The sequence below is a fragment of the Nannospalax galili genome, unplaced genomic scaffold (genome assembly GCF_000622305.1).
Source record: "Nannospalax galili isolate Female #2095 unplaced genomic scaffold, S.galili_v1.0 scaffold146, whole genome shotgun sequence".
NCBI classification, from domain to species: domain Eukaryota; kingdom Metazoa; phylum Chordata; class Mammalia; order Rodentia; family Spalacidae; genus Nannospalax; species Nannospalax galili.
In genome coordinates this window covers 6947579-6962213 of record NW_008357929.1, presented here as the reverse complement: position 1 = coordinate 6962213, position 14635 = coordinate 6947579, and the positions used below count along the sequence as shown (strand labels likewise).

Here is a 14635-nt window from a genome sequence, read left to right as displayed (position 1 = left end):
CGCATGGCTACCTCTGTTAATCTGTTTCTTCCACTTCACTATTGGTGACATTTCCTGTCTCTCTATACATGTCATATTTTTAAAAAATATTTTATTATTTTTATGTGTATATTGCCTGCATGTAGGTATGTGTACCCATGTCATGCAGTGCCCGCAGAGGACAGAAGAGGCTGTCGGATCCCCTGGAACTGGAGTTACAGACAGTTGTTAGCTGCCAGGTGAGTGCTGGGATTTGAACCCAGGTCTTCTGCAAGAACAGCCAGTGCTCTTAACTGCTGAGCCATCTCTCCAATCCCTATACATGTCATATTTTTTTATTGTATGGCAGACAATGTTTATGAAAGAGCCATGGAGACTGAAGTCAATGTCAATTTCCCATAGTGAGGGTGTGTTCTTGAGAGACATTTAAAATGAAGGACTGATCACCTCAGTCTATTCAGGAATGAGGTAGCTGGGACAGATTATAGCCTTACCTTAGCCACACAGAATACCTCTGTTGTCAAACATGGCTGTAGTGAGTTGGGCATGTTGCTCAGCCATAGAATATTTGCCTGAATACACTTTGAGTTTGATCCCTAGTAACACACACACATACACACACACACACACACACACACACACACACAGAGTTACTGTGACTTCTCCAGTTGTTTCTATTTCATTGCAACAGAAACTTCCCACTCCTTACCACATTCTGTTTAGAAGTAAAAGTCCCTCAGATGGTTTAAACATTTAAATGCAGAAAATAAAACTTTGAACTTGAAATGAAAATATAGACTATCTTTGTGACCATTAATTAAAGTAGGATATGTATTTATTTACTTGTTTCTTTGCTTAAGACTGGGTCTGGCTGTGTAGCCATTGTGGGCTTTGATTGTGGCTCTCCTGCCTCAGTCTCCTGAGCGCTGTGATTACACACATGTGCCACAACTCCCAGTCAAGGAAAGATTTCCTAAGACACACAAATCTTCATTATAAAATAAGATTCAATTATTTAAAGCAGTTTAAACTTAATAATTTCTAGTAAATAAAAGACAGTTATAGGGACAGGGACAACGGCTCAGCTAGTAAGAGTGCTGACCACCAAGCCTGACCACTTGAGCTTGAGCCCCAGAATCCACGTGGCAGAAGGAGAGAACTGACTCCCCCAAGGTGTACTCTGATGACCACATGGTGCACTTATACACATGCAGGCAAAAGACTCATAAACATAAAATAAAAATAAAATTTTAGCTGGGTGTGGTGGCGCATACCTTTAATCCTAGCACTCTCTGTGAGTTCAAGGCCAGCCTGGTCTTCATAGTGAGTTCCAGGACAGCTAGGGCTACAGGGAGGGAGACCCTGTCTCAAAAAGATAAAATAAAATAAAATTTTAAAAAACTTTTTAAAAAACATTCATGTAAAATAAAATTTTTAATTTTTAAAATTTTTATGTGTAGAGCGCACCTTGGTGTCCTCATCCGCCGCCCGCAGTCATCCCGAGGAGCTAGTGCGCAGCAAAGAGCTGGAGGCCTGATGGAAGACACCCATATAATGCCCAGGGGTGAGCTGTCCTGAGACACTGTGATCCAGCCACCTGCCTGTCCCCCACACCCCAACCCAGCTGCCAGCACAACCCATCATGGAGTCTCAGGGAAAGTTGGCCAGCAGCCCCAAGCCAGACACCAAGGTGCCTCAGGCCACAGCTGAGGTCAAGGCCACCCCAGCTGCTGATGGAAAAGCCCCCTTGACCAAACCTGTGAAGAAAGACACCCAAGCCGAGAAGCAGGAGCAACTGGCAGCCCTCGGGCCAGCCCCTACGAAGACACCAGCCAAGGCAGACCTTGCACTTCTCAACAACCATAGCAACCTGAAGCCAGCCCCCGCAGCACCTGCAGCTTCCAGCAATCCTGATGGAACCCCAGAGCCCAAGGGTCCTGGTGATAGGGCAGAGGAGGACGAGTCCAACACTGGAGGCCCCAAGGGCCCGAGGTCCCTGACCTTGTGAGAACTTGACCCATTTGCTGGTGGCTGGGGGTGTGGCTGTAGCTGCCTTGGCCCTTATTCTTTCTGTGGCCTTCCTAGCCTGGAAAAAAATGATGCCTGGTATCCCGGTGGGGGCACAGAGCCACTTCCTGTACAGACCTGACTATATAGTGCATGCGAAGTCATAGATATTTATCTATACATGTACACATCACACACATACACACACACACACACACACACACACACATATGTATGCCACATACGACCATGCAGCAGGAGACAGTGAACCCACCTCTGCTAACCCTAGCACTCCCGCTCCCAAGCTCTGGGGCAGGAGCCCACTCTGCAGTTTGCGTGGCTGGGCAGGTGGAACACTAGCATAGGGCAGAGGGTTCAGCCTGTACTAGGCAGCTATTAGCAACAAGGAAGGGACAGACCATGAGTATGGCCTCTGAAAGACAGGTGGTGGGTGGGCTGGCCCTGTGGGGGCATTGAAGGGCATGACTGTTTTCACTCTCCCCACTTCTATTTTGTTCAGTTCTGGGAGGGGCTTTCTGTCTGGGCCTGGTGTCCAGGTGGGGGCACAGGACTGATCTGAGAAGTCACATCTGCAGAGACACCCCACACCCACTGTCCCTGCCTTGGTTGGGTGGAAAGACAAAGCTTAACAGTTGGATTTGGGAGGGTCTCCCTTCAGTTTCCCTTTTCCAACATGTGTCCCAGGAGAGCCCCTGAGGCTGGGACCGCCTCATTTCCTGCCTAGAGCAGCAGTTGTTCTGAGGGTGGCTGAGAGGCTGGCAGGGAGGCAGAAAATACCAGGACCCACACCACAGTTGTGCCTGCCTAGTACCCTCCAATAGACAGCCCTTCCTGCCAGCACCCAGCACCCTCCGAGTCTAACAGCATATAAATGCAATAACACAGGTAGAGCAGACTGCCCAGTGGGAGACGATCACCCATCCCCACTGCCTGCAGGAAAACCTGCTGCATGGCTCCTCAGAGCATCTGGTCCCAGCTTGCCCCTTGGTGTGGTGACAGTAGGCAGGCTTCTAGAAGGTTGCAGTGGACTCTAAGGGAATATTGCCCTCATCTGGCCAGTGGCTGCAGGGACCCTGGGCCTGAGTGGAGGCTGAATCTGAAATAAACTCTGTTATCTAAAGGCAAAAAAATAATAATAATTTTTATGTGTATGAGTGTATTGCCTACATATATATAAATGCACCTGTGTCATACAATGCCCTTGGAAGTCAGAAGAGGGTGTCAAATTCCCCTGGAACTGGAGTTACAGCTGATTGTTAGCTGCCATGTGTGTAGTGGGAATTGAACCCAGGTCCTCTGCAAGAGCAACCAGTGTTCTTAACTGCTGAGCCATCTCTCCAGCCCCATAAAAATAAATTTTAAAATTAAACAAATTGGAAATGTAATATGTATACTTCTTTTTTTTAAAAAAAAGATGTGTTTATTTTATGTGTATGAGTGTTTTACTTGCATGTATATAAAAGTACTCCGTGCATGCAATGCCCATGAAGGCCAGATGAAGGTGTCAGATCACCTGGAACTGGAATTAATGACAGTTGTTAGCTGCCATGTGGTGCTGGGAACCAAAGCTGGGTCCTTTGCAAGAGCTGCCAGTGCTCTTGACCATCTCTCCTACTCCTTATTTTTAGTTATTTTTTGACATGTGGTCTTGCTATATATATTGTCCAGGCTACCCTCAAACTCACTATCCTCCTGCCTCACCTTCCTGAAAGCTGGAGTTACAGGTGTAACTCCATACCTATGGTACTTCTTTATTAATGCATTTAATGACTGATCAAGTGGCATATCTGACAGGCAGTTATAATAGAAATGATGTTTCATATTGTCTCCAACAATGTCATGTGATATAAAAATATTTGTTAATTTATTAGTGAGAAAAATCACAGGCAGTGTTTTTTAGCTGTGGTTTTGCCATCTATATCTAAGGACATGTTAGGTTTCAGTTGGAGCTGAGTGAAACTCAAGTGCAGATGCAAAACTTGACATGTAACTGGAGACCACCCCACACGAGGGGGTGCTGGCATTTTAGAAAGGTGAGTGTCTGGCTGACCTGGTACCTCACAACCCTAGAACATCTCCTCTTCTCTTCCACCTATTTCCAAGCCTTTCCATGCACACTCTAGTCAACAGTGGAGGTTCAGCTCTGTTGTAACAACAGCCTTCATCTATGCCAGTTGGTCCAACCACAACCCAGAGGAACACCCTATGCTCTGGTTCTGAGCCCAGGCCCTGTCCTACCTTCTTCTGTGGCTGATAGACAGCCAGGGCTCACAAGGGAACTTCTCATGAGGAGGGCCACTAGCCTTCTGAAAGGTTCTCTCTTCCATGTTTGGGGGGGCCCGTCAATTATAGACAATGATCCATAAGTTGCTTGTACCTTGAATGTAGCAATGTGAGTCAGAAGTGCTACTGTTCCCAGAGCCCTGATTCCTCTTATGGATGGGAGTAGAAATAACCTCCTCTAGGACTGAGCCTGACAGGGTCATTGTGTGTCTTCCACTTGCAGAAGGAGTGAGCGGGGCCAGCCATCCTCACCCCTGCTCCCACTCGCCACAGAGGAGGAGCTTTGAAGCACACAAGAAGTAGTGTGGCAGAATGACAGTGTGGCATAGCTCCTAGGGCTAGGGGTACAGTGCTTGCCTAGCAGGGGTGAGTCCTGAGGTTGCTCAGCATCCCCCCATTCAAAGGCAGACCCCTGACCTGCTATGACTTCAGCAAATCATTTACTCTCAGTACCTCAGTTTTCTCATACTAAAACGAAGAAAGGGACAGCCCTGACTTCCAAGGTTGTTTACGTAGATATGACATGATGCACAAAATGCATTTAAAAGACTGCCCAGCCTATAAGAAATACCAAATGAGAATCTGCTACTGGGGCTGGAGAGATGGCTGAGTGGTTAAGTGCACTGGCTGCTCTTGCAGAGGACCTGGGTTTGATTCTCAGCACCCACATCATGGCTTAAACTGTCCTTCACTCCAATTCTTGGGAATCTGTCACCCTCTTCTGACCTCTGAGGAAAACAGGCACATATGGTGCACATACATACATATAGGCAAAACAATACATGTAAAGTAAAAATAATAAAAATAAATATTTAAAAAAGGGAATTTGCCGTTGTTAATCATTGGCATTAACTTGAACAAAATGAACAAAATAGTTTAGCTATCCCTTGCCTCCACCTTCCCAGATAGCTCCTCCACTTTCTTCCTCTCTTTCTGACTCTGTTTTAATCTAAGAAATTAGTCCATTTTCCTCTTTTTTTAAGAGAGTTTATTCTCTGTCTGAGAGTATAGCTTAGTGGTAGAGTAGTTGCCTAGTCTGAATGAAGCCCTGGGTTCCATCCCAAGCAGAACATCAAAAACAATTAAAAAGAAAATATAGTATACTTCTCTTGACCACCTCTGTTCTTCCCAGCTGAACAGGGGTAATGGAAATGTGACTTTGTCTTTTTACACAGACCCAACATGGTATTACCTCTGTGATGCCATGACTTTTTATCTTCATAGGGCCTCTGCCATAGGGCTTAAGGATATGGTCTTTGGAGTCAGACTCCCTGTATCCAAATACTGGCTCTGATGCTTTGTAGCTGTAGGGCTTCAGGAGAATGACTCAATCCCTCTGTGCCTCAGTTTCCTTATATGTAAACAAAGGATAGTTGACATTAGAAACACCTGTCAAGCTCTTAGAACAAGCAGGGCATCTAGCAAGTGATCAACAAATGCCAACTGCTGCTATGACCTTTATGGTCACACCAGGATGCCTCTGGCTTAGGCCTTCACTGATAACTGTCCCTGCCACCGGAATGAATGTCCTCTACTCTCTTCACCTGGCTAATTCTTCATGCCTCAGGTTTCAACCTAAATGCCTCTTCCTTAACAGTGCCCACATTCCAGCCCCTACAGTCTCTCTCTCCTTGTATTGCTTATCTGAGTTGCAGCCACACAGCTCTTTTGTTATTGTTTATTAAATGTCTGTTTTCCCCACTAAGCTCTAAGCCCTATGAGCCCACAACTGTGTTTACCCATCAAGCCTGACATATCAGAGGTGATCAATAAATGTCTATGCACTAGACAAACCACATAGGTTTACACTGCAGATGCATGGATGGACTCCTGGGTGAGAAACCATCTAGTTTGAGGCCTTGAATGGCAGCAATATACAGAGTCGTAGGTTTCGGACCCTTTGCTTGATGATGCTCCTCAGCTGTCCTTTTTAGACCACAGAATACGAGAGAGAATTCCTGAGCATCTGACTCCTTGTTGTGGATGACCAGATAGCCCAGAGATGTCAACTGGCCAAAGCGATGGAATGTGCGAGAAGGATGCTTCCCTTCTCCTTGGGAGACACACCAGTCTAGGTGTGCTGACACAGTTAAATTCCAGAAATACCAGTGAGTAGATCAGTGAGGCCATGTCATACCTGCCTTGCAAGACAAACAAGCCACAATTTGAGGGGGCAGGGAGGTGCCATAACTGTGCTGTGAGAGAAAGGAAGGGCCAGATATACAAACTGGAATATGCCCCAGTGCAGGTGGAGATGGGAAAAATGAATGAAGCTCTGTGAACAAGCCTGTACCTGCCAACACATCAGAGCTTTATCCCCAGGAGTTGTGGGCTCACTAGCCTGGATCCTGAGAAAACAGACTAGCTCACGATTGACATGCCAAGCAGATACAGCACAGGAAATTCTCCCAGGCCAGAGACCCTGGCCCCTGTGGCTAAAATCAGGATTACATCTGTGCAGATTTGCTTCCCAGCTGGGTTTCAGGAAAAGCCTCAAAAAGGCCACTAGATTGTGCTTGAGATTGGCAGGAGAGGCCAGCCTTTTTGAACAAAGGGCGAATGCACAAGGAGATACTCGAGGAAACGGTCCTCTTTTCTTCAGGAACACTCTTTGAGTCCCAGCTCTAGTCCCAGACAAGTGTGCTTGTGTGGACTAGAAAACAATCAAATGGCTTTCACAAGTTGAGTCCAAAGCAGAGGACATGCCAGCCGTGCTAGAAATGCCCAAAGCGATTTTGATCCTGAACTCAGTGGAGAGCCTATTGTTCAGCTGGAAATTTGTGGGGAAATTTTGGCTGTCACGGTGACTGGGGGTCACCATGACTATTCAGTACTCAGGGACCAGAATTGCCAGATGCCTGCAGTACATGTAGGGGACAGTCATGTCCCTTTTTCCCCTTTTTCTGTATGTTTCTAAATGTTTCACTAAACACCTAGTAGATAAAAAGCCAGTATTAAAAGGACCCCAACTTTATTTTGTATGTGAACACAGGTTTTGCTTTATTTTCACAATATTAATATACACTAACATTTCCAACAAGGCAACTTGGGCAAGCACCAAATAGGAAAACATGCTGCTTGGGGCAATGTCAGTCAAGGTGTTTGGATCACTGGTGCAATACACCTCTGTCAATCTTCATGTATTATTATGGTCTCCTTGGTCATCCTACACACTGATTTGTCTACTTCATAGGCCTGCCATCTTATGTCCCTATCCCCAAAGGTATTATTTCCCTGTATATGGCTTTTTCTTCTTTATATCACTGGTAAGACATTATGTTGACATGGGGGAGGAAGTTATGGGTGTCAGAAGGCTATATCATCTATAAATTGCATTTCAGGATGATAAGGGGGGTATCACAACTATTTATAAAATGAAGGACTGTGCTGTGGGAAACCTCAGGTGATTGCTTCTGAGCCTTGGCTGGGTGGGCAGTACAGAAGCAGCCATAGAGCTGATGAGCCCAGCTGTGTGTACCCTCAATATGTAGACATTCACTGGTTTCTCTATATGTGGCTTGAATGTGAAATGTGCATTACAGGCTCAAGTATTTGAATACTTGGTCAGTGGATGGTGCTGTTTGGGGAAGGTAATAGAACTTTTAGGACATGGGCCCTTGCCAGAGGAAGCATATCAGTGGGGGTGGGTTTTCAGAGTTCATAGTCTCATCCCACTTCCTATTGGTTGTATTTATTTATTTTATTTATTTTATGTGCATAACTTCTTTGCCTCATACACATGTATGTAAGTACTCCACATGTGTGAAATACCTGAGGAAGCCAGAAGAGAGCATCAGATCCTGTGGAAATGGAATTACACAGACCCCTGTTAGGCACCGTGTGAGTGCTGGGAATGAACTCTGGTCCTCTGTGAGAGCAGTCAGTGCTCTTAACTGCTGGACTGTTGCTCCAGCTTCCTCACCCCTTTTTTTTTTGAGAGGATCTCACAATGTAGCTCTGGCTGGCCTGGAACTAATTATGTAGACCAAGCTGGCCTCCAACTCAGAGAGATCCAGCTGCCTCTGCCTCCCAAGTGCTGGGATTAAAGGGGTGCATCACCACACCCGGTTTCTGTGTCTCAGCTTTCTGCTTAGGCCACCTCCTGCCATGCTTCCTTTGCCATCATGGACTCTCCCTCTGGAGCCATAAGCCCAAATAAACTTTTCCTTCTGTAGGTTCTATAAAACACAATGCCTTGATCATAGTGTTTTATCACAGCAACAGAAAAGTAGCTAATACATCCTGGATTAGAGTAGCTAATACACTCTGGTTAGAAAAAGTTGCTGCATTTCAGGTGATACCGTTGTATGTCGCTCATAGATGGAACCACAACTACAGCACCGGCAAACCACCCACATCATTTATCAAGACCCAGAGTTTACTGTGCCAGCGCCATCTTTGTTGCCCAAAGCGGTGCACCTGTGCCACCTAGTGTACTGTGGGGAAGTAGCAGATATGCACGATGAGCTGATGCATCTTCCTTTGCAGATAGGCATAAGAATGCTATCAGCTACCATAGGCCATCACTTTACCTATATTAATTCATCTAATACAAAATCTTTATGGCATAGACACTCTTAACCCCATTTTGAGTATGAAGAAAGTAAGGCACAAAGAAGATAAGTAGCTGAGTAGGTTCAAATAACCAGTGAGAGGCAAGGCTGACTTGAAGCCTGGTGGCGAGGGCTCCACAGGCTGCTCCAGATCACTCTGCTGTGGGTTTGCATATAGTTGCTGTCTTGGGAAATACTGCTCTGAGAGTCAAGGATTATACTGAGTCAGTAGAGAGGCCTTCAGCCATTTATGTCAGTGCAGTAGGACTGAAAACAAAGAATAGAAACTCAATACCTAGGTATTAAGATATGGTATGATCAAAAACAGTCTTGCCTTTGTGTGGCCCATGGAAATCTTTAGGCTAAAGTGCAAGGAGTGTGTCTCGTTCTTCTGGCAGATCACAGGACCCTGGAATGACATAATCCCCCAATTATGCTGTAAGATTCATGAGCACAAAGCCTGCCTCACTTCTATGTAGCTAGTGCTTATCCTAGGACCTGGTATGGATTAAGGGGAATAAGTATTGTTTAACATCTATACTGAGATACAATTCATATACCACCCAACTCATCAACTTGAAGTGTACAATTCACTGGTGGTCAGTAAATTCACAGAACTGTGCAACCATCATAAAAATTGCCTTTCATTGCTCTGAAGCAGACTTCATGCCCATTAGCAGTCCTTCTCCATTTCCTTCTATTCAGTCCTTTTCTAAGCAACCACTAAACTGCTTTCTGTCTCTGTAGCTTTGCCTAGTCTGGGCATTTCCTTATAAATGCAGATATGTATGTATGGTCTTGTGGCTGGCTTCTTCCAATTAGCATAACATTTTCAAGGTTCATGTAGCACACGTCAGTACTTCTTTAGCTCATGGCTGAATAATATTTCATTATATGCTATATCATGTTTTTAATCCAGTCTTTAGTTTTTGGACATTTGAGTTGTGTTGAGTCTGGCTATTCTAATGGTATCAAACATTTGTGTACAAGTTTTGTGTGGATATCTTTTCATTTCTCTTGGGTATATTCCTAACAGTGGACTTGCTGAGTCACATGGGTTTTCTGGGGGGAACTTTTGAGGAACTGTCAGGCTGTTTTCCAATGGCTGCAGCACTCCTAGCATGGCTATGAGAGGGTTCCGGTTTCTCTGCATCCTCCTCAACATTTGCTGTTGTTTTGTTTTTATGCCCATTCTATTCATGGAACTCACAGAGATCCGCCTGCCTCTGCCTCCTGAGTGCTGGGATTAAAGGTGTGCGCCGCCACGCCTGGCTGAGGTTGTTGCTTTTTAATTACAAATGAATAGATTCCTAGATTCCTAGACTGTGGGACCAAAATAGCAATCATGGGGGGTGGGGGGTGAAGAGGAAATGAGGGATTTGTCCAAGGTAGCAATTAGAAATGGAGGCAAGAGAACCTATATCTTTTTCCTTTCTTTTTTGAGACAGAGTCTCCCTGTAGACCTAGCTGGCCTGAAACTCACTGTGTAGACCAGACTGACCTTGAATTCATAGGGATCTGCCTGCCTCTACCTCCTGAGTGGTGGGATTAAAGGAATGCACCACCACACCCAACTTTATTTTTCTTAAAAAAAAAAAGATGTATTTGGGGGACTGGAGAGATGGCTCAGTGGTTAAGAGCACTGGTTACTCTTGCAGAGGACCTGGGTTCAGTTGCACTCACATGGTGGCTGATAATCATTGGTAAGTCCAGTTCCAGGGGATCCAACACCTTCTTCTGTCCTCTGTGGGCACTGCATGACATGGATGCACTTACATACACACAGGCATAACACTCATATACATAAAATAAAAATAAATACATGAATTTAAAAAATAGACTAAGCCTTTTGGTGGGGACAACCTCCCTACGAGAACATGCCTCTTCAAAAGGATCGCCTGTACCCCTCTCCAGAAGAGGAGAAGAGGAAACACAAGAAGAAGTGCCTGGTGCAGAGCCCCAATTCCTACTTCATGGATGTGAAATGCCCAGGATGCTCCAAAATCACCACAGTCTTGGGACTGGAGAGATGGCTCAGTGGTTAAGAGCACTGGCTGTTCTAGCAGAAGACCCAGGTTTGAATTCCAGTACCCACATGGCAGCTAACAACTGTCTGTAACTCCAGTTTAGGGGGATCCTATAGCCTCTTTTGTTCTCTGAGGGCATTGCACGACATGGGTGCACTTACCTACATGCAGGCAATACATGCATACACATAAACATAATAAATAAAATATATATATTTTTAAATCCCCACAGTCTTTAGCCATGCACAAACTGTAGTCTTGTGTGTTGGCTGCTCCACTGCCCTCTGTCAGCCTACAGGCAGAAAAGCACGGCTTACGGAAAGATGTTCCTTCAGGAGAATGCAGCACTAAAAGTACCCTGAATCAAGATGAGTGAGAAACCATCCCAATAAATACATTTTGGATATAAAAAATAAATAAAGAATAAATAAAAGCTTAAAAAAGATTTATTTGGGGGTTGGAGAGATGGTGCAGTGGTTAAGAGCACTGGCTGCTCTTGGAGAGGACCCGGGTTTGGGTCCCAGTACCCACTATACGTGGCAGCAAACCATCCATAACTAGTTCCAAGGGATCCGACTCTCTCTTCAGGCCTCCGAGGGTGCTACATGTATGTGGTACAATTGCACACAGACAAAACACTTATAAAATAAAAACAAATTAAAAAATTTAAATTTAAAGATTATTTCTTTATGTGTATGTGTGTGTCTGTGTGGAGTGTTTACAAGAGAGTGCAATGCCTGCAGGAGGCCAGGAGAAGGTGTTGGATCCACATGGAGATGGAGTTACAGATGGTTGTAAGCTGCCTGGTGTTAATGCTAGAAACCAAATTCAGGTCATCTGCTAGAGCAGCAAATGCTCTTAACTGCTGAGCCATGCCTCTGGCCCTGAAGTTTTTTCTTTTAAGAAAGTAAACAATAGGCCATGTGTGGTGGCATGCCTTTAATCCCAGCACTCAGGAGGCAGAAGCAGGAAGATCTCTGTGAGTTCAAGGCCAGCTTTGTCTACATAGTGAGTTCCAGGACAGCTGGGGCTACAGGGAGACCCTGTCTCAAAAAGACCAAAGAAAAAAGAAAGTAAACAATGAGGGGCTGGAGAGATGGCTCAGCAGTTAAGAACACTGGTTATTCTTGCAGAAGACCTAGGTTCGAATCCCAGCACCCACATGGTAGCTAACAACTGTCTGTAACTCCAGTCCCAGGGGATTCGACAGCCTCTTCTGACCTCTGAGGGCATTGCACGACATGGGTGCAGTTACCTACATGCAGGCAATAAACGCATACACATAAAAATAATAAATAAAATTTTTTAAAAAGAAAGTAAAGAATGAGCTGAGATAACTCAGCAGGTAAAGGTGCTTGCATCTAAGCCTGAAATCTGGGTTTGAGCCCTAAAACTCACATGGTAGGAGAGAAAAGATTCAGGCAAATTGTACTCTGAAACTGTGGCATGCATGACCCCTCAAAAAACCCAAATAAAGGTTAAAAATAAGAAAGAAAACAACACTTGGGAGATTGAAGCAGGAGAATTGCCACAGCTGGAGACCAGCTTGGGCTACATAGTGAGTTCCCAGCAAAGAAAAGAAGGAAAGAAGGAAGGGAGGGGGGAGGGGAAGGAGAGGGGAAGGGAAGGGGAGGGGAAGGGGAAGGAAGGGAGAAAATAAGCTAGGCATGATGGTACCCACTGTAATCTCAGTATTACCAGTTGATGCTATGTTGCTGTAAGCAAAGTTTTTTTGGTAGAATTCATATGTGATGTTGTATTGGGACTTAAAATTTTTGATTTTCTTGTTTTTCTTCCTGGATGACCCTTCAACTCTCAGTAGTTGTCAGTAAATTCTTTTTTTTTTTTCTTTTTTGGTCTTTTTGAGATAGGGTCTTCCTGTAGCCCCAGCTGACCTGGAACTTGCTATGTAGACCAGGCTGGCTTTGAACTCACAGAGATCATCCTACCTCTGCCTTTAATTCTGCTGGAATTAAAGGCATGTGCCGCCACACCTAGCTGTCAGTAAATTCTTAAAGACTGGTGGGCATTGGCAAAGGCTCAAAACTATACTAATTGTTTTCAAAACATACTCTAGTTTTCCTTGCCATGGAGAAGTCTGAAAATAGAGGCTGGCCTATTTCCTAGTTCTTCTTTGAAAATAAGCAGCTGATGGATGGGTCTGTGAGTCATCAGCTGCCCCAGAAGACTGCCAACTCCTCTGACATCAAGTGCCCCAGGGCTCTTGGTAAATGTCAGAAGCTGCCTTGTGTGGTTGGTGCTGGCGTCAACCCAGGCAGAGCAATGTAGTTCTACTCTAAAAAGGGAAGCTCACTGCTGTCCTGTGAAGGATGTCTGAAATAGGAAATGAATTGTCACATGTGCTTTGGGCTACCCAGAAGCTGAAGGCAGGGAAAGAATATTGCTATTCCTGGTTCTAGTTTCTCAAAAATGGGAGAAGTGAGGCTGGAGAGATGGCTCAGTGACTAAGAGCACATACTGCTCATCCAGAGGGCTTGAGTCTGGTGGCTCACATGCCTGCTGCTCCAGTTCCAAGGGGAATCCAGTGCCTCTGGCCTCCATGGGTGCTTGCACGTATGTGCACATACCTCCCTCCCCATAATTAAAAATATTAAAAACAAATCTTTAAAAGGCCAGGAGAAGCATGAAGGCATTTGACTCCTGGGTGGATGAACACTATGATAGGCGCTGATGTTCTGATTCTTGAGAATCTAAAAATAGGACTTGCTACCAAGGGTGATGCCTGCAAGTTGTCCTCTGACCTCCAGTGCACACACGCAGACACACAGAGGCACGAATGTAAAAAAAAAATCTAATAAATAGAATAGTCATTGGGGCTGAAGAGCTGGCTCAGCCGTTAAGAATACTGGCTGCTCTTGAAGAGGACCTGGGTTCAGTTCCCAGAACCCACATGGCAGCTAACAACCATCTGTAACTCCAGTCTTAGGGGATCTGGTGCCCTCTTTTGGACTCTGAGGGCACTGCGCACTTTCATGCAAGCAAAACACTCATACACATAAAATAAAAATAAGTAAAACTTTTTTTAAAAAGTTATTGGAGTGTGGTGTGGTGTGGTGGTGCACTCCTGTAATTCCAGCATTCTGGAAGCTGAGGCAGGTGGAAGATTTTGAGTTCCAGGTCAGACTGGGGCTGAATAGCAAGGACCAGTCTCAAAAAAAGAAAAAAAAAACAAACCAAAAAAGTCTACAATCCAAACTCACCTTCCCCAAGGGTTACTCACAGGAACATCTCAAGTGTGTAAGAAACTAATGAAAACATAGAACTCTGGGGGCTTGTGAGATGGCTTAGTGGTTAAGAACACTTGCTCTTGCAGAGGACCCAAGTTCAGTTCCCAGCACTGAGCGGCAGCTTACAACTCCCTGGAAATGCAGTTCCAGGGGATCTAACATTCTCTGCGGGCCCCAGGCATGCTCACAGTGGACATACTTGCAGGCAAAACACTCATACACATAAAAATAAATAAACCTTGTTTAAAAAAATAGACCTGGGAATGAAAAAGGAATCTACGCAAAATAAATAAATAGCGAAGACAGAAAAAAAGTTAATAATGGAATTTGAAATGTTAAAAAAAATTATTGAAGAAGACCCAAGGTGTAAAAATTATATAATGACTTGAAACTTGAATTCTAGTTTATACCTGCAAGCTTGTTGTGCATTGCAGAGGACTTGAGCTCTGTGCAGAGTTTTACAGTATGGTGTGAACTGGCTCACCTGGGAAAGGTGTAGATGCCTCCTGCTTTCCCA

At 44.9% G+C, this 14635-nt stretch overlaps 1 protein-coding gene and 1 pseudogene across 1 annotated transcript; both read left to right on the top strand.

The window, feature by feature from the left end:
• The first annotated feature begins 1621 nt into the window (after window positions 1-1621).
• LOC103752229 lies at window positions 1622-2153 on the top strand (annotated as a pseudogene).
• An 8567-nt stretch (window positions 2154-10720) lies between these two features.
• On the top strand, window positions 10721-11221 carry LOC108490070 (40S ribosomal protein S27-like). The gene is made up of 2 exons (XM_017795026.1): window positions 10721-10880; window positions 11103-11221. The coding sequence occupies exons 1-2, from the start codon at window positions 10721-10723 to the stop codon at window positions 11219-11221; spliced, it is 279 nt and encodes a 92-aa protein (XP_017650515.1).
• The last annotated feature ends 3414 nt before the right edge of the window (window positions 11222-14635 follow it).